At 36.3% G+C, this 25,966-nt stretch overlaps 1 protein-coding gene across 8 annotated transcripts in view; it reads left to right on the plus strand.

The window, feature by feature from the left end:
- The window catches only part of TMC1 (transmembrane channel like 1), a 314,121-nt gene that overhangs the window by 209,796 nt on the left and 78,359 nt on the right, over positions 1-25,966 (plus strand). For all 8 annotated transcript variants that reach the window (XM_074361703.1, XM_074361710.1, XM_074361704.1 and 5 more), the window contains 3 exons: positions 6,806-6,853; positions 10,147-10,315; positions 15,895-16,023. In XM_074361703.1, the coding sequence (XP_074217804.1) occupies positions 6,806-6,853; positions 10,147-10,315; positions 15,895-16,023 (346 nt within the window). The remainder of the gene's footprint in view (positions 1-6,805; positions 6,854-10,146; positions 10,316-15,894; positions 16,024-25,966) is intronic.

Below are 25,966 nucleotides of genomic sequence, written 5' to 3' on the forward strand. Positions count from 1 at the left end.
GCCTGCTCAGCCAGTTTTCCTCATTCAGAGTGCCCCATTCCCAGTCTTCCCCCTGAACTCCTTTCAGAGTGTGTTGAAGGTCAGTGGCTGCAGTGGCTGCAGCGGCTCATGATTTAATCCAAGCAGAGTTAGATGGCAAGTGCCAGCGTGATCCAGTCCTTGTAGAGACAGATGGCAAGTGCCAATTTTTAGTTGGCAATACCTACCATTCAAAGAGGAGATTACTGAGCCTGTATATTCTCAGACCATGTGAAGACATGGACAGGGTTCAGACATGATATTTCTAGCCAGTCCATATAACTTGATCACATTTAATTTCACAAAATTCACTTCTAATAAGCACTACTCTAATTAACAAACCATCTAGTGTTAATTCAAGATAGGGATGGCTGAAGTGCTTCTGAGTAACTTCTCACATGTTAGATCTCCCTTCTACCATTGTGGATTACTAACTAGAATACTCAAATGTTAACCAGCTGCCCTTAGGATATAAATTAACACATATATAACATTTTATGTGAGCTATTTTAATAAAATGACAGACAACAAACAAATTACTTACATATTTATTCTTACTGAATATTATAAATTGAGTCTGTGAAGAAAACATTGAAATGGATCGATGGGTGGTCAGAATGTTTATAAACTCACAAGGACGCTTACAATTCAGGATTCCTTTTCATTAACTGATGGTGATGTTAGCTAATACCCCTAATTCAGTAGCAAATCCTATAAAGTGTAATTGTTCCCAAATAGCTAAAGTGCAGAAAAAAGAAAAATTCTTCTAGTTATTGACTTGCTCTTTCTCTTTCTTTTTTTTTTAGAAAAAATAAACTAAATTATTTCATCCTTAGTTCTATTAATATTTTGTCAGAGAGACAAGTTCTAAATTTCAGAAAACAAATCCAAGTTCTAAATTGCTCTCATTTTCTTTTTTTCTGCCTCTATCTTCTGAAGCCCTTCTCTTACCACCCAGCCTTCATCCCGACTCTAAGTCTGCCCCCACTGCCTTTTGTTCTTTAGAAGACACTCATTAACATGTGCTAATGTATGCTAATGAGCAGTAATTAGCATCTTCTCTGTGGACAAAAGCTAGTTCTATGAAGGTTTGGTAATGACTATACAGAATTCAGCCAGCCTTGCTTCTTTATGCTCTGGGAACAAAGCTTTCTGTTGTTTCACAATTCTTGAGTTTTTTGTTTGTTTGTTTTGTTTTCTTTGTTTACTCATGAATGCTTACAACCCTTCTTCATGATCAGGAATATTACAGAAAGGCTGTTGGGGACAGAAAGATTCCTTTTGGTTCTAAGCAACCCAAGGATATATAAACATAGCTGCCAGAGGTTTATAATCCACTATTTTCATCTGGTTGGTAGCCACAAAAACTCACACAAGAGAATGTATTTTCAATTCAGCACACTTATTTACAGTGGTTGCCCTTTATGGTGGTAATTGCAACATGAGAGCACACACTCTGAATATATATTATGACAGCATGGTTAAATAAGAAATGTCCTTTCCCCCCAAATAATCTAAATGCAGAGAAGAAGCAAGACTCACCACTTAGTTTTTTGTAACCACAGAGAGCTCTAAATGCCTTTGTAAGTAGCTATTTATTTATTGAATATGTATAGTTTAAAAAAAAATCAGCCCTCCAAACCACATAGAATAAGAGCTATTTTTATTCTTTCTGTAGACCAATGGTGTCAAGAAATATCTAATTGCAGTTTCTCACAAATATATAATTTGCCGTTTGAAGAACTATGCTTCCGCATTTCGTATTTGCTCTTGCAGCTCAAGGGTGGTAGAATTTGGAAACATACCAGCTACCCGCTTCACTCAGCCTGTTTAGTCTTAGTTTCATGTACCATAAAAACAGAAAGAAAAAGTGCCAAAAAATTTGGTGTGCATCCCCTTCCCCTCCTTATGTATATAAAAAAGATTTATTTTCATTTTACAAGGATAGAAGGGGGATCTCTTTTTTGAACAAATCTATTTTTCTCTGTCTCAGGGTTAGCCATTCTCTCTCTGGAACCTCATAGTAAAATGTGTTTCTCCATGGACTTCATTCTCTTCTATTTGGCAACTACAATATTTTATATTGTGTTTTTAATAAAGCAGGCATCAATAGCTATTTGTTCTCTACTTCTAAAGAGCTGCAGAGCCTCAAAAAATAAATATAATCTTGAAGGAAAAACATTAGAGAATGACAGCTACTATAGCAGATATATATATGTGTGTGTGTGTGTGTGTGTGTGTGTTTGTGTATATATATATTTTTTGGCTTGCCCCCTCTCCTACTTTGGGTAGGTGATTCTTACCAAAAACCAAAATTCTTCCTTTTTGGTAATTATAAAACCACAACAATTTAAAATAACTATTAAGTATCTCCAAGATATTATAATGTTTGAAAATATGGCCAGCCTTTTGGCATTTATTATACAAGTTTCCATTAGGGTGCCCTTGAACATATGTGCCCCATGATTTTTTCAGTGGTCTTAAGAAAGACCTTATGGTTTTAAGGTTTTTCATGGTATTAAGGAAAGGTGCTGGCACTTGTAGAAAGAATATCAGCCTAAGTCTGTCAGATCAAACCTTCTCCCCAGATACCTCATTGATATTTAAGTGTAATGATCTCATTCTGTTTTTCCTACTCCTGAGGATTTTTTTTAATGTTTTATAGTTTACAGGTTCATTAAGATATTTGATTGATATAAGAGCTAAATAATAAGTTATTTTTACTCAGTGGCTTCCAAAATATCATACTCAGTTCCATCATTTGAAGGACTTGGGTTTATTATAAACAAATGTCATGAGTATCTTCTTGTCCTGACCTAAAAGTAGCAAAAATAAAGGGAGCTGCTGAGTTAAATTGAATCAGATTTAATGTCCTGGGTTTGAGAGGAAGAAGAATCACAATCTATCATTTTTATTCAATTTCACAGACAGTGGCTTCTGTTCACTATTTCACACCCACCAATAATAGTGTTTTCGTAAATGAATGGAAGCCGAGTGCTGGGCCATTCTCTACAAGGGAAATAATAGCCTCAGTGTGGCTTGGGGGCTCCATCTAGTCAAGTTAAACTCCTGATGTTCAACTGTTCCTACCTAAGCTACTCTCCCTGGAGTCTCCCATGTCCTTTTCTTGCAACTCCACCCTCCCAGTTGCCCAGGCCCCAAACCTGGGGATTATCCTTGGTTCTTCCCTTCCTCTCACATCCCACATCACACCCCTCACTGATGACATGGGTTCTTCAGCTAAGATTTGGAAATGTGTTTATTATGGCATAGATTAATATCCGTCCCAGGGCAGTTTAGTCTGAAGCGAAAGGTACCCCATTTATTTTTTACTTACTAAGTTTTCTTAGATAATACAACTTGAATTTAATTAATGTACAGTTTCTACCATTTCACAAGTGAATGTGAAAGTGTGCGTGTATTCAGTTTTGATAATAGCAGTGCTTTAAAAAAAAATTAAAGTTTACTTACTTCCCTTTATTGTATACAATTTTTCACATCATTTGTCATTTTCCCACTTTTTGAAGGTTATACCCCAGTTATAGTTATTATAAAATATTGGCTTTATTTCCTGGAAAAGTACCCTATTTATATGCAAGGAGCTGATGTTGACACTTCCTCACATTAAATAAAGGAACCCTGAAAAGAAACACACTAGTACGTTGCTAATAAATGTAACTAGGTTGCTGCTATAACCCGAGTAAACTGGATAAGGTACTCATACCTGAACTTGAACTGAACTTTTCTTCTGCAGTCTACAAACTCCTACTCCAGAGCACTTTGCTCTGTAACCCTTGTAAGTGCACAATAAGTGCTAATTGAGTAAATGAATTTACAGTTTCCAAAGTTATGACTTGGTGCTATGATCATCCCTTCAAGAGCTAAATGTGAGTCAGAGGAACAGGCAATACTATTCAACTCTTCCAGCCACTTGGCCACTCTGATCCTGAAGAACCATAAAATACTTTCAGTGCTGTAGGTTGAAAAAGAAAGCCTGGAACAATATCTACTTTTCTCAACAATTCCAGTGCCTCTGAAATGTGACATTTTGCTGTTGTTTCGTTTTACTGTTTTTAATTACTGAGTCTATTTGCATGAAATGAGGATCTGGGTTGCCTAGGAGTTCATCTGCTCCTATTGCATATTCCTCTCTTAAATGAGCATACTTCAAATGCAGTTTTGCTTGCTGCCTTCAACATTTTGACAGGACCCCGCCCTACACCCCCTCTCCCCCTTCATTGTCCTCCCATCACTCCCCAGGAGAGAGGTTATTTTTAAAGAACATAATCAATAGGCTTTGAGAAGCAGCCAGAACATGAAAGGCTCATATGATTGGGAGTGAGCTACTAGGGATTGCTGAGAGAAGGGATGGCAACAGGCCATGCCAAAAATTATCTGAGAAGGGAAAGACAGTCTGTAGCTCCCATTTAAGTGTTCCGAGTTATTATTATTATTATTATTTTTTTGCACAGGCTTTTGTCTGGGAGGGGCTTCTGAGCTTGGTTCTTCAACATCACTTTGAGTTGCAGAGGCAGACCAGCATTGACAGGTGCTTTTCAGTCCAGATAACATTACATTAAAATCAAGCTTGGCCTGAGGCTCTTGATGGAGTCCTCAGTCTCCGGTCTTGGTGCTACTGTCTAGTTCTTGATGCTGACGACGCCTTTGCTGAGGGTTTGAACCAAGTATAAACCAATTATTATCACAGTAACTATAAAAGCAAGTGTTTCACGACCCCTGACTCAACTGCCAGATGAAGGAATGTCTTTGAATAAAGAAGGCGCCTAATGAGAATATGCAGATGATCATGCACAGATGAGTATCGCTGTTGGAAAGTCACTTCAAGAGGAGGGAAGGGGCTATTTCTGCAATACTCTCCATTACATCACCCAGAAACCATAGCTCTTTTTTGTTCTTTACTTGCAACCACAGGGCTGTCTCCCCTTATGGATTTTTCAGGTTTTATTTAATGGCCATTTATAACTATCCTTCCTGTACCTGAGAAGATGATCCATGACTCCAGCCCTGCTTTTTAATCTCCCCTGGTTATCGGAGGAAATTGATTTGTTGCTCATCTCCTTGGCTTGGGACATTTCATTCTGCTGCTTTTGTTTAGTATATGCTCCTGCCTAAAGATTTGCTTATATTTTTATTCATTTAGTATTTTTCTCCATTTTGTTATTTAACTTTATTTGTTTATGACTAGTGAGTTGATTATTATAAATCAGTATAGCACTTTGTGTGAAATTTTGCTTATGCTGCCGAAGAGGCTCTATGTCAGCCTATGCTTCTTGTCCTCAGCTGTTTATATATGTATGTACACACACACACACACACACACACACACACACACACATATATATGTACACTGATCAGACCCTGCTCCATAGCTAATCTTATATCATTAAGATGCCTTCCTAAGTGAAGTCTTCTTTAACTGAAGAAATTTGGTGGTGGCATTAGTTGCAAATAAAGACTATGACCTATTGTTGAACATAAAATATCTTCTGAGAAGTGTCTGCCTGCACTATTACGAACTCTCAGTAGTGACATAAAGACCTTTGTCCTGTGCACATCCAGTTACAGCCGGTGACAGAAGGCGTATGTCCACTCTGAACAAAAGAACGCTTATTTTCACATTCCACAGCTGACGTTGAATGATACCATTTTTGCATATTCTAAACATTTTTATGCAGATGCTGTTTAAAGGCAAAAAGTGCTTTTACAATAATCTTCTTTGTGAATGGAATTTAAACTCAGCGTGTGCTGCCTTTTCAATAGGCCTGTCAAGCTTTGATTAATAACCTTTGACAGTGTATGAGCAGAAACAAAGCCGGAGGTTGTTTCCTCTGTTCACAGCTATATTGTTTGTTATCTTTGCGTTTTTGGGCTTACACCCATCCACCTTAAATAAAAATATGTAAATTAATATTTTAAACAAGTTACTAAACTGTGGTTTTAAAGAAATAGTTTATTCTAATTTTCTTGTGGCAAGTTGCATATCTTTGTCTCTGTCTGATTCAATCTATGATAAATGGACAGTAGTTGACAAGGGAAAAAAATCTGCCAATTAATATAGTTTCCTATATTATTGTATCATTAAAATTTAATAAAACCTTTATATGCCTTTTTAAAAATGGAGCAAATCTAAAAACAAGATGCCGAGGATGAGGGGAAGAATAAACAGAAGAAATGTTTTTTGTCTTAAAAAGAACTAGAAAATCACCTGGCTTCACATTGTCAAGGTAAATCATATATGGGAAAATATAGGCTGTATCCATATAATACCAATAGAAATAACTAAAATAGGAAATATCAGTTTTTAAGAATTTTTTGAATGGTTCTTTGACACTGGGTAGCTAGTTAAAATGAAATATTCTCTATTATAGTAAATTTAGTTAGAATAACCAAATGGTTTGTGCATGTGAATATAGCTTTACTAACAATTCAGTTTATCATAGAATGAAATGACCCAAAAACCCCAAGTTTACTTATTGCAATACAGAATTTATTTTGGTTGAAGTTATTTTGAATTGAGCTGACAGGCTTATAATTGATATGTTTTGCAAATCCTTGGAGGCGATGAAGCAGAGAAGTCTTTGCACAACACTGCACAAAACGCTGTAGCTGTACATCTTTAATAAACAATGCTCGCTTTGACAAGTTTATTGAAAAACATTTATTAACTGCACGAAAAGCTTTATGTTGAAAATAATAACAGTAAAAACAGTTAGTAGCAATCGTACCATCATTTAAAGAATTGCTATATTTTTTCTTTCTTCAACAGTGCAAATCCAAGTGGAGGAAAAAGATGGTGATACTGAGGAAAGTTCAAGTAAGTGGAGATGGACCCACCTGGGATATATTTCCTGTGGACAACAGTGAATTCAGGGGATTCATCCTCTTATCTTGTGGGATTATGCTACCACATGTAAGCGCAGGAGCATGTGTGGACGACCGTTGATGGTCTCACAAAAGAGATCAGTCTAGCAAATAGAATGGCTGCTCCAGATTCAATTGGCACACACACACATTCAACCCAATTTATGTTACTAATGATCAAATAGATGGTAGTCCAGAAAAATTTGCTTATTTGTTCCTCTGCTATTTTCCCTCTTAAAGTCTTTGTCCTAAAAGCTTTTCTCTAAGGCTGAATCTATTACTGTATAACAGACTGGCCATTTCGACTGAACTGATCAGGCGGTTCAATTAAAATGAATAAGCACGTTCTTTTGTACTGAATGCTTGGGTATTTTGTCAGAGTTGCTCTGTTGTTTTTACTTTGGTTAGGTTCCGTTCAAGATCCTGGATTGTGATTCCCTTTGCAGGCATGCAGACCACTCAAGGACAGGGACATGAGAAAGATCATTATATGAGCAAAAGTTTTGAATTTACTAAAACTGAAAGAAAGAGCAGCATCTCAAGAAGAGTTCAATTACAGAATACATCAACACCATCAATTAAAAACCTGAGCCCAATATGACAGCCAGTGAGTGCTCATGATGCCAACTGTTTTCATGAATTTGGTATATTTATATGAAAACAGCTCAGAGTCTCACATAGATCCTAGATGCTATGGCTTGACTGCTTAGGGGAGGAAAAATAATTTTTCCTCTACCTTTCTGAGTTCTTAGGTGATACCCCTATAATATATAAGACAGTTTAACAAGAGAAAAAACAAACAGAAGTTTATTAACAGGTATACCTCATGTATACATGGGAGATACCCAGGAAAACTGAGTAACTCTGTGAGGTGGCTTAGAATTTAGCTTAAATGCCATCTAATAGGGGAAAGGGAGGGGAAGCTAGGTCTCTTGGGAAAAACAAATGATTTTAGGAGAATAAATGGAATTTATAATTTATAATAGGGATTATAGTCTGTCTGGATGTGATATTGACTTCTAGTCTCCTCTCCTGAGATCACGGTCAACCTTCCTTGGGGATGAAACTCCTGGGGAGGGGTTTATGACAAGTGAGTTGCTTTGGGAGGCAACTCCAAATGGTGAGTTCAGAGAAAGTCTCTTCCTGCATTTGCTGTTTTTAAAGTGCCTATAGCTTAGAATAGTCAATACACCAGAGTGGTATATTTTGGGGTGGTATATTCTGAATTCCTTTTTGAGATGGCCTATTCTGCTACCCTTCAAAGCTGAATCAAGCCCATTCCAAAAGCTAACATTGTGTGCAAATCCGCATTTAGTAGGCAGCTGTAGAACACTTCTTTTTTTAACGATTTGAGTATTTGGAAACTAGTTAAAACACTGAAGACTATCTTTTTGTCCTCTTAAGTGGTAAAAGATAAATCTAATGATACACTTTTCATTCATAGTAAAACTTTGCAAGTTTAATTGTTTAGCCTTAATACAAAATATCCTAAATTGCAGAGTACTAAGTGGCTGCTTGAGTTCTCGAGTTATTTGTGAGTGAAAATGTTTCTCAATCCCTATCAAGCTCTTGTCCTCTCTATAATTAGTGACTAAAATGACTGTTAAGCCTGGGTAAATTTTCAGAATGCTAGAATGGGGTTCAAATGGCACACAACATTTGCCACAGTATTCAACAAATGGAAACTCAGTCTTGGTTTTGATGACAGGGTGTAGTTTTTAAAACCTAGTTAGGAAAGTTATTCTCTTGTTTCTCTCTGCTAGCCAAATTTTATTAACATTGGTAATATTTAGGTCTTAGATATGAAATATCAATAAAAAAGTTTCAATAAGTAATGTTAAAAGATAATTTTCAAACGAATATATGTATGTATTTGCATGACTGGGACATTGTGCTGTACACCAGAGATTGACACATTGTAACTGACTGTACTTAAATTAAAAAAAAAAAGATAATTTTCAAAAAAGGATAAAATAATAACACACAAAGATGTAAAACTAAACATATTTAACTAATTAATGAGGAATCTGGTGAGGTGTTACAACCAGTTACCAGTTCAAAGGAAAATCCAAAGAACAGATATATTTATAGATCAGAATATTGAAATGATAGGCATGACTGTTTAGTGGGATTTCTTTCTTTTCTTTTTTCTTCATCTTTTGGTGGAGGATTGTCTCTCCACTGAACCGAGTTCATTTGTATGTCGACAGGCAAGAATTATTTTGCATTGCTATCCAATTATCTATAACTTACAGAGTCACAAAATTGCTTCCACAGAATCAGAATCAGATAACACAGAAGGGTATGCTGCAGACAGTTCATAGTTTTACTTTAAAGTACAAACTTCTCCCTATGGTAGCTTCTATTTAAGAGGTAGTGATAACTATGAGTAATTTTTGTTTTTTTTGCAATAATTGACTCTAAATATCAGAAGAAATTAAAAAGCAACAAAAGTCAGATTGAAGTAGGATAGTACATCATAAACAGTGAAAGAAGGAACTGAGTTCTCCTACTTTTTACCTGGAAGCTTCCCAAGAAGTTATGGACACAAAAGGCATTAATTGTTAGTTGATGAATAAAATAAAATAATATTTCTCTCAGCTTTACATTAAATTTATACTTACAAGTTTCTATTTCTAATCATAAGGATAGAATGATCAAGCAAAGGCATGTGCTATCAATTTCATTTAATAAAGAGAAAGAAATATTTAGGAAAAAGAAGAAATATTTGAAGTCAAGAATGAGAATAATTTGAATTAGGAGGAATGTCTAGACTCAAATTAGTTTTTTCAAAATTACTGCTGATTTGTAGCATTTCCTTGTCATTCTTGCCCTTTGTTCTAGGAAAGAAATATATAAACATATAGTGGTTAAACATTCAACCCTTATGTGTTGGATTGGTAATCTACAAACTTGGTCTTAGAGGTCATGGTATGATATTAAACTCCAAATCATCTAGTTACCCAAGTAAATGAAGACTGGAGTTCTAAGCATTACTAGAATTTGGGGATCCACATTCACATGCATTTTTGAGTAGGTGAACCACAAGAAATGAGAATCTAGATAAATGTATTGAAATGGCAGGCTATGAAATACACATGGCAAGGTGCATCTTATCTTGATGTGGTGATTGCTGGATTGTGGTCTCAGATGTGTGACAATGATAATTAAAAAGTAAGAATACATTTGGTAGCGGGAGAGCACTTTTCTGATACTGCTCACTGAAGTGCTAACTGCTGTGTTTAGGCGAAGAGGAAGAGGAGGAAAACAAACTACCTCGAAGAGAAAGCATGAGACCAAAGAGAAAGCGGACCAGAGATGTTATCAATGAGGATGACCCAGAACCTGAGCCAGAGGATGAAGAAACAAGGAAGGCCAGAGAAAAAGAGAGAAGGAGGAGGCTGAAGAGAGGACCGTAAGTTAGTTCTGATCTATAACCGAAATTGTTTCTCAGTCAAAAGTGCCTGATGCTGAAAGAAGACCACTCCCTTGCCTTAAAATTGGTAATTAAAACTACTATCAGAAAAGCAGGCTTAATCTGATGCTGGCATTTTACCCCACTTAGTTAAATGTATTTTAATATTAAAATAGAATTTAAAAAATGAATATATATTAAGAATGGACTTTGAGAAGTTCTCTTATAAGAGATCTAAATTGTCATAGGTCATTAGCATATGATAGTTAATTTAAATATTTTAAAGTTACACTGTTATTTAAGTGCATCATTACTGAGGTGAAGTGAAAGCCTCCTAAATGATGAGCCCAAATCACTTGTCTTACAGAGCAGGGGATGGCCAGCTGTGGTTAATTCCAACCCAAGAGCTAAGAATGGTTCTTACAGTTGTAATAAACAGTAATATAATTAAATAACAAAAAGGAATATGAGACAGAGCTGTGTGTAGCTCCTGAAGTCAAAAACATTAACTGTCTGTTCCTTTACAGAAAAAAAGTTTATTGGCCTTTTTACAGAGGGTTAGAGTTGTCATTTTGTATTTAATACAACCCTTCATCTTTCAGTTCTACCAGACCAACATTTTACTGAGTGCTATTTTCGTGTAGAATAGTATATTAAATGCTGTTTAGGAAAACTCCAAGAAAATAATTTTCCGGTCTTTGCTTTCCAGAAATTTGCAGATGGCAGGCAGGTAGGAAAAGTGTGTCAAACACATTTACTGACAGAAAACCTAGACCCCTAGGAAAGGTTTTAAGAGATTAGCTCCTCTGACACGCTCAGGTGGTAGGGCCACAGGATCTCCTCTGGAACAGTCCCAGGACTTTAAATGATGAGGAACTTTCTAAGATGTCCTCCAAGATGACACACTGCTGTGTTCAATAGCTAGCTGTAATCTTCCTCCTCATAAATGGTTGTAATGAAATACAACGAAGTGAACATCTTGTCAGGTACATAAGCTTAGCACTAACAGATGATGGTTCCTTTTAAAATAAAAGAGTAACCCCACCCATTTATTCAGTATATTTTTGTTGATTTAAGTTTTTAAATCTTCCTCTTCCTCATCTTCCTCCTCCTCCTGCTTTTTCTCTTCTCCTCCCCAAGCTCTTCCTCTTTCTTCTCTTTAAATACTAAGACATCACTTGCTTTACATTTTGACTCTGGTATTTTTTTACGACCATCTTCTTTTCAAGTATTTTTATCCTTTGTTCTTTTTAAAAACGAAGTAAACATTCTTTTAAGTCTCATGTCTTATTGTGATTGTTATTATTATGTACTAATATGTCCTACTAGCAAAGCTTATGCTTTCTGACAGTGGTACTTCACTGCAAAAACATCACCAATAGTTGTATGCATTGTACAGGTTGCGTTCCAGAATTTGCTTTTCCTCTCCACTCGTGCCTCAGAGCCGTCCTTTGAGTTGGGTGAGAATTCCTCTGCTTTCTTGTTCTGCTCAAGGTCCTCATGTCAAAGGCTCAACCCCTAGAAATACGACCATATGAATCAACTGGGTCTTGGTCCCTGTTACCTGGGGCAGTCTTGTCCCTGAGACAGTGTCTGTCCTTAGCTGGTGCTACTCTCAGCCTGATTCTGAGAAGCCACAGCGCTCCTGACCCCCTCCCTCCCCACTCCTCCACAGAGCCAACTTGGCTAAAAGGAACTTTGTCTCCATACGTTTTGCAAATTATATTATTATTGCCACAATTTGTACAACTATTCTAAATAGCATCATAAATTATTTGTGGTGATTGACAGCTCTGACCTCTACTTCAGTGTTCACCTTCTATTGTTCATTTTGAGGATAAGCATTTTTTTTTTTTAAAGAAAATGTATTAGCAAATATATTTTGAGAAAGATTAGTAGGCAAGTCAGGGCACATTTATTTAAGTTAATTAATTCAGTGGGTCTTCCTTTATTTAAATGCTCAAGCGAAACACCTTAGGGAATTTCCCTTGCACTGACAAAACATTTGAAACCAACTAAATCCAAGGTTAACTGCCTTTGAAGATAGTTAAAAAACGCTACCTTGTTTGGCATTTTGAAGTATTTCTAATAATATTACAGGCTTTTCTTGACCCAGTTTTAAATGAATAAGTAATCTGCTCATAGCAGTGAGAAATTCAGCACATTATGCCTCCTTCCTGACAGCTGTTGTTTAAATAAATCAAACCTAAGATAGGAAGCCATTCTTGCACAGATTAGCCCTAAATTTTAGAAGATAAAACATGTCTGTGCTATGTCTTTTTAATATGATTAACACTTTCTTTGAGTGATTCCTAGAAAAGCAGTTTCCCTAATGCAATATTTTAATTATGCATTATTATATTTTAATTATGCAAAAAAGCAATATTCTAATTACCTGCATATTTGAAGGAAACTTAGCCAACAACAATTCTACCTCCTAGCACAGCTTGATCTTCCTGGTGCAATCAACAATTAACAACAAAGACTTTAAAAATATACCAGTCTGAGATCATTTAGTGTAGGAATAACTTTCCATAAAATATTAATCTTGGAAGACATTGTTATATTTTAGTGTACTTGATGATAACCCTGTCATCCAGAAAATTTCTGTACATAAACATTTATTCAATAAATATTTATCCAGCTCCACTTCTGTGGAAGATAATCTGCTAATTTCTTTGGAAGATATGGATATGAATATGCAATTGTCTGCATTCTCTAGAAGTTATTTAGTAAGAGAGAGACCACTTAGACACAAATTATTATGAAATAAGACAATATAAATATGCCAGAGAAGTACGAAGTAGTTTAGAATCTTAAGAGAAAACTGTTCTTGTATGGATAATCAGAAAGGAGAATTGAAGACATTTCGTATGACTTTTGAAGGAATCATAGAATTTGGATGTGTTAAACATACAAAGTCCTGAGATTAAGATAGCAGGAGAGTACATAATTAATGTTAGGAAGGTTTTCGTTAAGTTGTTTCTAAAAAATGGCAGTAAAGAAACAAGCTTTAGTAATGTAGTTTGGCATAGCCATTATGGAAAACAGTATAGAGATTCCTCAAAAGACTAAAAATAGACTTATCATATGACCCAGCAATCCCACCCCTAGGCATATATCCAGAGGGAACCTTAATTTGAAAAAATACATGCACCCCAGTGTTCATAGCAGTACTATTTACAATAGTTAAGACTTGGAAACAACCTAAATGTCCATCAACAGATGACTGAATAAAGAAGTTGTGGTATATTTATACAATGGAATACTACTCAGCCATAAAAAGAAAAAACAATGCCATTCGTAGCAACATGGATGGACCTAGAGATTGTCATTCTAAGTGAAGTAAGCCAGAAAGAGAAAGAAAAATAACATATGTCACTTATATGTAGAATCTAAAAATAAAAGACAAATGAACTTATTTATGAAACAGAAACAGACTCACAGACATAAAAAATAAACTTATGGTTACCAGGGTGGGAAGGGATAAATTGGGAGTTCAAGATTTGCAGATACTACTATATATAATAAAACAGATAAACAACAAGTTTATACTGTATGGCACAGTATATATTTAATATCTTGTAGTAACCTATAGTAAAAAAGAATATGAAAATGAATGTATGTATGTATGTATGTATATGTATGACTGAACAATTATGCTGTACACCAGAAATTGACACAACATTGTAAACTGACTCTACTTCAATTAAAAAAAAAGAAAAAAAGAAACACGCTTTAGTTACACTATAAATCCAAACATTGAATAGATCATTCTTTCATTCTTTGTAAGTATTTTGTTATGGTTGTACAGCACCATAAGATTTTATGTGATAAACATCAAATAATTAAAATAAAAACAACTTATTGTCAATCAGAGTTGTATCTTAGTGGAGTATACTTCCACAGTTCTCTTGAACTAGGAGTACTATTCAAAGCAAAATATCTGAATTGGTTAAAACACCAAACTGTCGATGGCAAGTGTTATTTTATAGGGTTAATATAAATTTTTGTTTCAGTAATCATGGCATGATTAAAAACTCTGGACTGGTGGGAAAGAAAGGAGATTGCAAAATCACTTTGAAGGTGGGCTATAAAATTATAGGTATGTCCTCCTATTATTCGGCTGAAACTTTCAGAAACAACTTTGCCATAGTCCTACTGTGTGTGGTCATGAGTTTAGTTTAATTAGTCAGAAACATATTTTAACCCTGAGTCAGATTACAATTTCTTTGTCAGGGCAGCTAGGAGAAAGAAACGTCAACAATTAATTGAAGAGAGAATAATTAATAAGAGCACTGTTTAGTAGGTATAAATAATTGTTAACCAGCTTACTGGAAAGCTGAAAAGAGAACCTAAGTATCTTGGTGACAGCAACTATAGGAAGCAAATACCACACCAAGGGCTAGAGGAACAATGGAAAGAGGTTGAAATTAAAACTTAGAAGCGTAGAGGAGAGACCCATGGAGCTGAAACCAGTGCAGAGGGGGTGATACTCAAGTGGTGCTGGTGTCTGCAGGGGGAGCAATGAAGCTGGTTCTGCTAGCTGGTATCTGTTGGAAAAACTGGCAAACTAGTTTCACCTGCAGCTATGGGAAGCCCCTGTGTCTCCTGAAGAAGCATTGCTAAGGAGTAAGCATCACCACAGGAAGCAAACAGGACACCAAAGGAAATACCAAATCCTTTTTCAGTGTCTTCTGTCGCAGCCGAATATCGAGCCCACTGACAAAGCAGAAATGTGCCCTACAGGGTCACAGCCACAACATCACAACATTAAATATAGCAGGGTAAATTTGAAATTAAGTGACAATAACTCGTAACTGAAACAGTCTGTTACCAAAAAATATTTGATCTCTACAAATAGGGCATTATATTCCTTGATTTAAAATCATTTTGCTCATATTTAGATTTTGTTTCCTTTGAGTTTTGGACTCTTTGGTATTTTTGCAGTACTAGGAACACAGAAGAGTAAAGAGACATCTCATTTGCTCAGCAAGAAACTAAATTCCTTTGAAGGCCTCTTCAAAGGATTCACTTCCACCAAATACACTTCAAGTTGAATTTTTATCAATTGAAGTTTTGAGTTTAATTAACAGATTAAGTTACCTTTGAGAAATATTTTTTTTTCCTATTTCAGTTTTTCTCTTTCTCTTGAGACAGGGCTAACAAATTTTTTAAGGGCACTTCAAAGACATATTCACCTCTAATTTACTATCCTTGTTGAAAAATAAAGTTTTTAAATGAAATGCAGAATTGGTGGGGGAAGGTGTACAAGGTAACAGAGGAAATTATATTGATAAATATATAACTATTACTTTCCCCAGGTTTTCTAGTTCTGAGAGTTTGAGGACGTAAAACAGTTTCAGGACTTCAGAATATAAACATTATTGTTTAAAGTTATAATTCCAGAAATCTGGCATCAGTGTTCAGATATAAGCCCTAATACTTATAGATCTCAGCATTTACTGTAATATCAGCCAAGCTGATACACATTGATTGGCTGTGTATCTGATAGCATTCTTTAAGTTTGGAAGTCAAGCAAAACTTAACTTTATTAAAGAGTTTTTTTTTTTTTAAAGGGAAGAAGAAGAAGAAATTGATGAAGAGGAATTGGAAAGATTGAAGGCAGAGTTAGATGAGAAAAGACAAATGATTGCTACTGTCAAATGTAAGCCTTGGAAAATGGAGAAGAAAATTGAAGTTCTTAGGTATGATGCCACTTTTTATGATTAGAAACACTTTCCCTGATATTGATCTCCTAAATTCTCTGAGTATTACCTATATATTAGAGAAAATACTATGTATAATGTAACATATGTGTAATACTCATTATATATAATGGTCATGGCCATATAAACATATATAACATCATATATGTTACATATCATTCATGTTAACATATATATGTGTACTTATATACACACACACACATATAGATTGTATCACTAGAGAGGCTGGGCTAACAATTACAAAATAAAACAACCATGAGCAAATTCATTTTTTGGAGTCTTATAACCTCTGATCACCTTTAATCATTTGTTCCTTGAACTGATAATTTCCTTAGTTTAATACATTCATTACATCTCTCTGAAAGAGATAATATATTTGAATTTTACAAGTTTGTTGGATTGCACACTCTTGTTTCTCTGCAGGATTCCAGCCTCAAATGATATATTCATGTGACAGTTCTTATTACAGCACAGGGAGGATGCTAAGCCAACAGAACAGTAAATAGGATTGCAATTAAGGGCTATGCTAATAGCTGTTTCCTGGTAACATGTCAGCGACCCAATTTCACTCTTACGTTGAGGGTTAACATACTCAGAGGAGACGTAAGATTTATAAACTCCCGATATGAAAAGTCAAATGATTATCCCTTTTTGGGGAACATGAGCAGATTCACCTCGGAGGATCACACTGTATCTCCTTGCCGTGGTGGTTGGGGAGGTAGGGCGTGAATAAAAGGGACCGTGTCTGTGATAACAGCCATGTTTGCATCTCACAATTGTGCTACAGATTGCATTTTTTTTTTTCCACAGAACCATTTTTATAAACAGTGGTAAATGTCCAAAGCTATCTCTCCATGAGCCTATTTAACTAATGATGTTAAATATTATAGTGTATATACAATAATCTTAAAATTAAAGTGTTTTTGTCTCTGGTGAAAAAAGAACTGAAGTAGCTATCAGGACAATTCACTACTAATCTTGGCTATGCAAAAGCTTGTGTGTTGCTTAAGGAAGTGGCTTAAACTTCCTGAGCTTCAGTTACCTCCCAGGTCTGCACTGTGAGGTGGGAACCTAGGCATCATTTATGACGGTATTGTTTTGTTTTGTGGAATAAAGTTTTCTAGGTTGCAAACAGTGGTCTTGCCAGCAAACTTTTGGAACACGGCACAACTGTAGGCTGGGAACTCCCTGTGCATGTGCTTGTCCACCAGCCGTAAATGAAGGCAAAGACAAGCAGCATTCCTGTTTCCATGACGCTGCTAATGTATGTGCATGTGCACGTGCACGTGTGTGCGTGTACGTGTACGTGTGTCTGTTAAAATAGTTTTCATTCAATGAAGTGATAATGATGCCAAATGATAGGTTTAAAAACATCCTTACTTGGCAAAATAGAAGTTTGGCAACCTTATGTAGGCTCCCAAAATATATTTTGAAATATTACTGACCAGGAAATCCCCAAACCTGGGAACCACAGGTAATTGTGTATAGAAAGTTGTAAGATTAGAAAGTAATATTGTGAACTTCCAAAGCACGATTTGAAATTGAGTAAAAATGCCAAGAAATATACCCTCCCTTTTCACCTGCATGGAGGTATAGAAATATGCCCCACTCTTCCTTGCCTGCATTTCCCGTATGGAGCAGTAGAAAAGGGATGGGCTTCAGGCTTGTATTTGAATCTCAGATCTTCCATGTAACAGCTGTGCAAGTTTGAATGAATTGTGTTGACCTCTGACTTCAGGTTTCTTATGAAATTATACTAATTTACAGCATACTGGAATCATAAGATGAGGTATTTCATATGAAACACTTAGCAGGGTGCCAGAACATAACACAAAGCAGGGAAACACACATTGTAATTATTATTTCATCCCAAGACAGACTCAGTGTTGCCTGATTCCCTGCAGTGTGACAGGAGAGAGGTAGACGAATAGGACTTGGCAGGGCCAGGTGGGAGCAGACCTAGCCAGAGCAACTGCAACAGCCTTGAGGGATGGTGGCACATTGGTACTGCAGTCTAGATGAACAACTAATTTTGATGCTCCAACACAGAAAATAGGATATCTTGACAATTTGTCAGAATCCACCATCAGCCACTTTCAGATCTTCCAAAATGTACCCACAGGATAATCTTGCGACAAAGTACAGTTCCTGTGGCCTTAGGCTGGAGTCCAGGGATTAAGTCATTGTCAGACACGGGGAGAGATAAGGATTATGATGGAAGGAAGGGTAATACCAGGCCTTGTTACTAGGGCAGAGGTTGAAGATGGGGAGGGAGTCTCCAGCTGAATCTAGACTATAGGTGGTTTTTTATTTGGCCCATGTGCTTTTTGTTTCTTTTTATTATTATTGTTTTTTTCTTACTGAGACTAAATATACATAACATAAAATTGACAGTTTTAACCATTTGGGGTGTATTTTTATAATAAAATTTTTTGTTGTTTTCAGATTTTAAAAAGTGGGAGGTTTCACTTTTTAAAAATCCAGATGTTCAGCTTCTCCTGGACAAGTAGAAAGTTTGGTCTACATTCCTACATGAAAATAACAGCTGGGCCAAGCAGTTGCTGTCCCCTAGTCACAGGGCATTCACTCCTTGGTGTTCACAGTTCCCAGTTCACATCTCTTGTTCGCACTCCTTGGCTGGACCTTATAAGCATTCAGGTTTGCTGCCTCCTACCCGTGCAGCTGGGGAGCAAGTTAGGCATGTTAGAGACAGTGATTCAGAACGTTGGAGTGAAAGCCATCTCGCAGAATGGAAGCACAGTTTTAGACCCCGAGAAGAAACAGTAGTGGCTTCTCACCTGTCAGCAAAGCTCATTGTCTTACGATGATTCTTCATAGCCAGAAATGGCTCCTGCTTTGTGGCTTTGCAATATTATGCACAGCTGGTACCAAAGGCCATGCTCAGTCTGATTCTCTTGGTTTCAGCCTCTGTGATAAAGTTGTTCGTATTGCAGTGCCCAACCTGTCTCCCTTTGTAGGTTTCTAAATGCTCTTTTGAGCTTCTCCCTCATGGATTCCAATCACATCATTAGAGACAGTGGTCAGTACTTCCTAGTATTGCTAGTACATGCAGGTAAAGTGTTCTTTACCCCAGTGTTACTAAAACATGGGAGTCAGGCAGCTTCCCTCCCACCCTTTGTTTCTTTCAGAAACATTTAAGTCTGAGAGAGTGTGTCTAAGGATTATGAGATTCCCAGAAGTAGCCTCCAGTCATCACTCCTGGCTGTCTATGGCATCCAAGCCACTAGGCACAATGTAACTGGAGCAGCTATTTTCACCACAGATTTGGATCTGTATCTGAGTTCCAAGGCTTCCCATCTGGCTCTGGACTCAGAAAAAATTGTGAAACTTCTAAAACAGACTTTACAGAGGGTCAGGGTTTTAAGATATGTTTTAGAGTAAAGCCTCAGGAATGGTGGCTTTGGTTCTGAGAATGTTGTGGGAGTCTCAGGGATAGTTTCCACATTTTGAAAGACTATCTGCCACTAGGAACATAAGCATTGTCAGGGTCAAAAAACAGTCGATATAAGCAGTTAATATGTGGGCAGGAACCTCTAAGGATGGGTTGTAGATCCATATGGACTCTCAAACATGGCGCAGGAGCTGGAGCTCAGCATTTTCAAGGCGGCAGAATTGGCCCCTTAGGGCTGAAGAGAAGCCACTTCCTTTCCACCGTCACCGTGGAATGGTGTTTTTCAATGTATGTGTTCCTGTGTATTGCTACAGTTTTGCACACTAATATACCCTTAAACCTACTGAATAAAAATCTCTGGGTGGAGGGGTAAGTATGTCTGGCCCAGACGAAGAATGGGTATTTTAAGTTTTACTCTAAAACTCATTAATAGAGAGGTAAGATTGAGAGTCCCCCCTTTTTCAATTCTAAGGATCAGAAAACTTTGTTAAGCAGAACATTCTATTCTGTGGACTGTTTATTGAATGGGTGAGAATATATGTAGGTAAGGGCCAGGGAAAGGGAAACAGCAGTGGATTTTCCAATTATTTGAAAATCAGTTCCTATTTTTTATTAGTTACCTACCTAAAAAAATACCAACAGTGAGGGTTTTAAGCATAATCTGTGTTTAAGTTTTTAATGGATTTAACTGAGAATTTGGATGACTGGATTTCTCCTACCTTTAAGAGGTGGCTGCACGAACTTTGTAGCTGCCACCACAGGTGAAATAAAACGCCTGGATGGACAATAATGGGTCTACTTATTACTCATCTTGAAAACTAAAACCTTTAACTATATCAGAACATTCTACGTGGTAGATTAAAAGCCCTGTGACTAAACGTAAATAAGCAACCACTTAATTTTATTAGAGTAGGTTTTGGATTAAAGATCAAGAGATTAGACTCTAGTCTAAGCTCTGCTTCTACCTTCAGCTCTCTGAGATTCGTTTATTTATTTATAAAACAAAAAGATTGGATTGTGGCCCATGATTTTCAAAGTGCTGTCCTCAGAGTTTAAGCAGTTTGGTGAAATACCTTCAGGGCAAGAGAGACAGAGGTCAGAGGGAGGCTGCTTGGCCACACCACCAGCTTCAAGCAGAGACCTATGGTTTCTCTTTTCTATACAATATATTTCCATGAAAAGCATTCCTTTGAAGGAAAAATACTTCTGTGCCTATTAACATAAGAAATCGTTTTAAAAACATTTAATTGGGTATTTAAAAGAGCTTGTTTTAGGAAAGGAGCAGTTCTAACATTTCATGAGTTTACAAATTAGGGTGCGAGAGTATATACTCCAATATAATTTTGCATGGAAATGGCTCTTGGGTAGAAGCCATTTTTAAATGATCTATTTTGATAACAAAACTGTTTATTTAGCTGCTGTACTGCCTGCTTTAATTTCTGAGCTTTGTAGCTCTCTGGCCCAGCATTCCCGGGAGTTGTCCATTGGCTAACTAGGCCTGGTGATTTATTAATGAAACACCAGGTAAAGCCAAGGAAGTTACTCTTAGGATTTCATTTTAACAAGTACTTGAAACTGTCAGCTAGTCCTTAAGGTAACATTTTTCCTTACTCAATCTTTCTTCATACTCCCACACTGCTTTTTGTTTATTATTTTATTATTTTTTTTTTTTTGGTTGGGGGAACTAAAATATTTCTAGGAAAGTAAGACTAGGCCAGAGTTGATTTCCTCTGCTGGAGCCATCTGAGAGAACTACCTCTTTCTCTCAAGTTTCCTTGGAGCTTAAGATTTTCTTAGACAAGAATCATGATTTCTACTTTAGTTCATCTTTCCTTCACCTGTCATTGTGAAGGAAAGAGTGATTCCACACAGGAGGACTGTTAAGCATGTGTACACACTCACTAACATATCAATCCTTTGGGATTCTTTTTAACCAATAACTCAACCAAAGCAGGGGCCTTTGGTTCTTGATTTTTCTCATCCAAAGAATGGGGAGTCCATAGGCAATCAGTGTATCTGAATTTTGTTGATCAAAATGTAACATTAGCATCCAATTTTTCTACTGTTTAGTAAGTGTCTCCTACATATCAAGCATTATGCTGTGACCTTAAGCAAGTTTCTTAACTTCTGCATCCTTGAGTTTCCTCACCTATAGATGGGGATAAAAGTAGTATTACTTCATAAAGTTCTTGAGAGGATTAAATCAGTTAATAAGCCTAAAGCACATAGAATGGGTTCTGGCACATATTAATCACTTTATACATATTAGTTATTGTTTTACTATCATAACTGTATTTAACATTTTCAACCATCTTTCAAGGTAGGCACTGTTATTTTGACTTTGCATATAAGGAAAATAAAGTTCTGAGAGGATATATCAGTGTTTATGGTCAGACAGCTATTAAATGGCAGACCATGATTTGAACTTGTGTAGAAAATTACCTTGATGCGATGAAGGCCTCTAAATATAATACCAGGCAAGCTCCTGTGAGGATCATGGGACTGAAAGGTTCACAGACCAAATTAAGATGCTCAAATCACATGGTTTATTAAGTCAATTGAAAGCATAATGAGAAGCAAGGGCAAAAAGAGGGGATAAGCTAACACACTGGGAAATAATGGCAATGGAGTAGTCTAGTAGGCCACAGGATCACACTTCTTAAACCCTGGATTTCACAATATTCAGATGCCTTGTCTCTCTTATCCTACTAATGGTGTGGTTAAGGGGACTGAGGTTCAAAGGGACCCATGGAATGAAGATGACTTGGGCCAAAGATAGGCATCTGCTCTATCAGAATGACATAAAGCAAGTTTGCCTGACCATAGCAGTAACTTGTCAATTAGCTTGTTGCAATGCCATGAGTAATAGCTGCATTTCTGGAGGACACATATGGGGGAAATAGAACCATGTTGGATGACCACCAATGGGTGGTCAATTTAACAGTGATGAATAGTCCCAAAGTGACAGGATCAAAACTGATCTTTCCATCCCTTTCCATCTATAGTATTCTTATTTGTTCATCATATTTTCTATTTTCTGTCTTTCTTTGGTAGATATTACAGGTTACTATCTGTTTTAGAACGTATCTTATAAATTATGCCTATGTGTCACGTTCTATAAGTTTACTTATTAGAGCTATATTCAACAGATCCTATGTGCAGGATCAGCTATATTATTTGCAGGACCTGGTGAAAAATGAAAATACAAGGCCTTTTGTTAAAAAATAATTAAAAACTCAATTATTAAGAATTTCAAGATGGCAATGGCAGAGTATTAAATTAAGCACTGGCCCCATCTGATTGTGGGGCCCTGTGTGACTAAACAGGTCACAAGCCCATGAAGTTGACTTTGCCTGTGAGTTTCACTTGAATATTATGAGCATCTATGAATTTCACTTGAATTTGAGCCAAGAGCTTTCTTACTATCTATGCTAAATACTTTTTATGACTTCTATCCATTCCAATAGCAGAATTCAGTTGTCTCTAATAATTTAGCAAACTCAACATCACAGAACTCAAGTCTATGTAACTCCAAAGACAGTGCACTGCAGCTAGGGTGTTCTTTTTAAATACAACTTTGAACGTGTCATATGTTAAAAGCCTTCAAGTCCCCATTAATTAACAAAATTTAAAGGCTTTTGCTTAAAAAAAAACAGTGAGCTCCACAGTCTGAATTCACAATCTGAGTTCTAGATCTCTTTCTAAATTATTAGTTATTAATGATGATGACCGTGAGCATTTGGGGATGGACAAGATCATCTCCAGTTTTTTTTTAGAGTCTGCTATGTATCAGATTCTGTGTTGGGGATACTGCACACATTAACTCATTTAATCCTCATAAGAAACTTAAAACAGAAAGTTATTCCTATTTTACAGATGAAAAAATTTTACAGAGGTAAGGTAGCCTTACATAGCTAGTAACTATCAAGGTGAAAATTCAAATCCAATTTTCTCCATCTCCAAAACCATTTTTTTCTATTTTTATCTATTTTATTTATTATTATCAATTTATCTATCTATCTATCTATCTATCTATCTATCTATCTATCTATCTATCTATCTTATCTCTTTTCCTATTGTGCCACACTACTTCCCATTTGAACCATTTTCCAGTGAAATAAGTAATCTTCTCTAGACATTCTGGATAGATTTTCTCACTTTGCTCCAGTCTCCTCTCCACTTTTCTGCATCCTGTGCTTCTTCCAGCTGAATTCTATCTCCTTCATGAATTGTTGTCTCCCTGTGGTCTTTCCTCTGCTGAATCCTATAGAAATAGAACTCAAATAGGCTCTTTATTATTCATTTGGCTCTGTTGTTATGCTGCATTGTATTGCATTTTTAAATTGTATGTAAATCTCTTTTCCTTTAGAACGGATTTTGAGCTCCTCAGATTGTGACAGGTCTCTGACAGCTCTTTCTTCAGGGCTTAACTTTGTGCTCTGTACATCATAAGTATTCAATTACTGTTTCCTGCATGGGTAACAGTGTTAATGGTGACTTCTTTCGTTGTTGGACACTCATTCCCAAAGCAAGAGAATCATTAACGTGACTGGACTCTTTTAAGGGCCTGGATAAATATGTGACTAAAAGGCAAGAATGTGCTGATTAAACAAACAAACAAACAAACAAAACCAACCAAAAAAACCTTGATTCGTAGTGTTTTGCTGATTTCCATGATGTAAATACTCACACTGTGATCAATTTCAAGCTACCAACAGTTCAAAAACCAGCTCACAAAATTTCTGAAAATTTAACAATCTGTGGCTCACCTCACTGAGGGATCTAGTAACGCCCTTTGATTAACTAAGCTTATGTTAGAGGGACCTTAATCTGGAGCTGTTGAGAGCAGAAGCTAAATGAAGAACTGCTTATTATGCTATAACTTATTTAATTTATTTAATCTACAATCAACAATGAAATGCTTAACTTAGGGCTGCCTGTGAGAAAAACAAACATTATTCTATAATTTCAGGACTCTAGATAAAGGTCCAAAGTGCTGTCAACTGGAAAAAAAAAAAACTCACAACCCAAAAGTTGCAAGTTACATTTTATTTGGGGACCTTACTGAGAACCACAGCATGGGAGACAGACCTTCAGGTAGCTCTGAGGAACTGTTCTGAAGAGGTAAATGAGGAGCCAGAATATATAGGAGTTTTTGCTGAAAAACAAAACAAAACAAAACAAAACATGTAATTGGACATCAAGAAAATATTGCTAATCACACAAAAAAGCTATCTCAAGTTAATAATTTTAATGCTTTTCTATATATGGGAAAATGCAAGAGTCTGGGCTCATTGAAATTATTCCTTAGATATGCATCTTAACTATCAAAGGCCAATATCTTATTTTTCTCCATCCTGAAGTTCCCTCAGGGTGCACTTTTGCGGGGTGGCTACAGTGGCTGATGGCTTGATGGCGGGCAACATTCTTTTGTCTTCAGTGCATTTATAACCTCTTGTCCTAATTTGTTTGTTGTTGTTGTTGTTTTTCAGTCTGATCACCCTGCTTAGTGTCTTTTATTTTATACTTTAGAATTCCTCCCAGGTCTATTAACATGTACAGAGATTTTCAATCGTTCTTTCTTCTTTCCTCCTACTCCACTCTTTTCTCTTTTAAAAATTCATCTAAAGGAGGAAAAGTTTTTCATTCAAGAGTAATCAATTCTTGATGGAGATCAGAAATCATTCACATTAGAGTTCACCTGCCACAATTGCCTGTCTCATCTTTTTCATGGCCTTAGAAGGAATCTTTCCATATTAAATAAGAACAATGTCCCTGACAATTCTTTCTCACTTGCAGTTTAGACTGTTAATATTTGCTGTTTTATTGTGAGTCCTTAGAACATTATTGTGTTAATTTAATAAGGCTTTTCTAATAACATTTTGAAATTCTCCCTTAAAGGATCCTGAAAGGAACCAAATGAGAAAATGGTTGTTTTTTCTTGGGACTTGCATGTTTTGGAAACTTTTTCAATTGTTAAGGAAGTCAGCTCTGAATCATTTGAGATAAATATACTTTTGTCTACCAAGAATTCTTTTTATTTGTCTCATGATTCATTGAATCGTTTTTATCTCTATTGCACCATTTACCATAGTTGCCTGGAGATGTTCTATTCTTCATCTTGGTTTGTCAGGCTTTTCAGATGGCACATGTGGGGTACTGCTCCTATCTCCTATCTCTTCTGGAAAGTTGTGAAGGTATTTATGGCTCTTGTATCTACCTCAGAATCTCAAACATACAGCCTATTTAAATCAGCCTGAAATTCTGCCCCAGATGGCTGGTGGAAGGGTATTAGTTATTGGAAAAATAAGTCTAAAAATGCTGATATTCAAGGTTGCTTACCAAGACTCATGGCAGTCAATCTCATTTGCTACCTTCCATAAACATCCGTTTATCCAGAATTCAAATAATCCCAGAGTTCAAATAAACAGGGATTCTTAAAAATGGCACACTGTCAATAATAATTATAATATAAAATCAATATTAGACATAAGAAAGTTCCAAAGGTTT

The sequence above is a fragment of the Camelus bactrianus genome, chromosome 4 (assembly GCF_048773025.1).
Source record: "Camelus bactrianus isolate YW-2024 breed Bactrian camel chromosome 4, ASM4877302v1, whole genome shotgun sequence".
NCBI lineage: Eukaryota > Metazoa > Chordata > Mammalia > Artiodactyla > Camelidae > Camelus > Camelus bactrianus.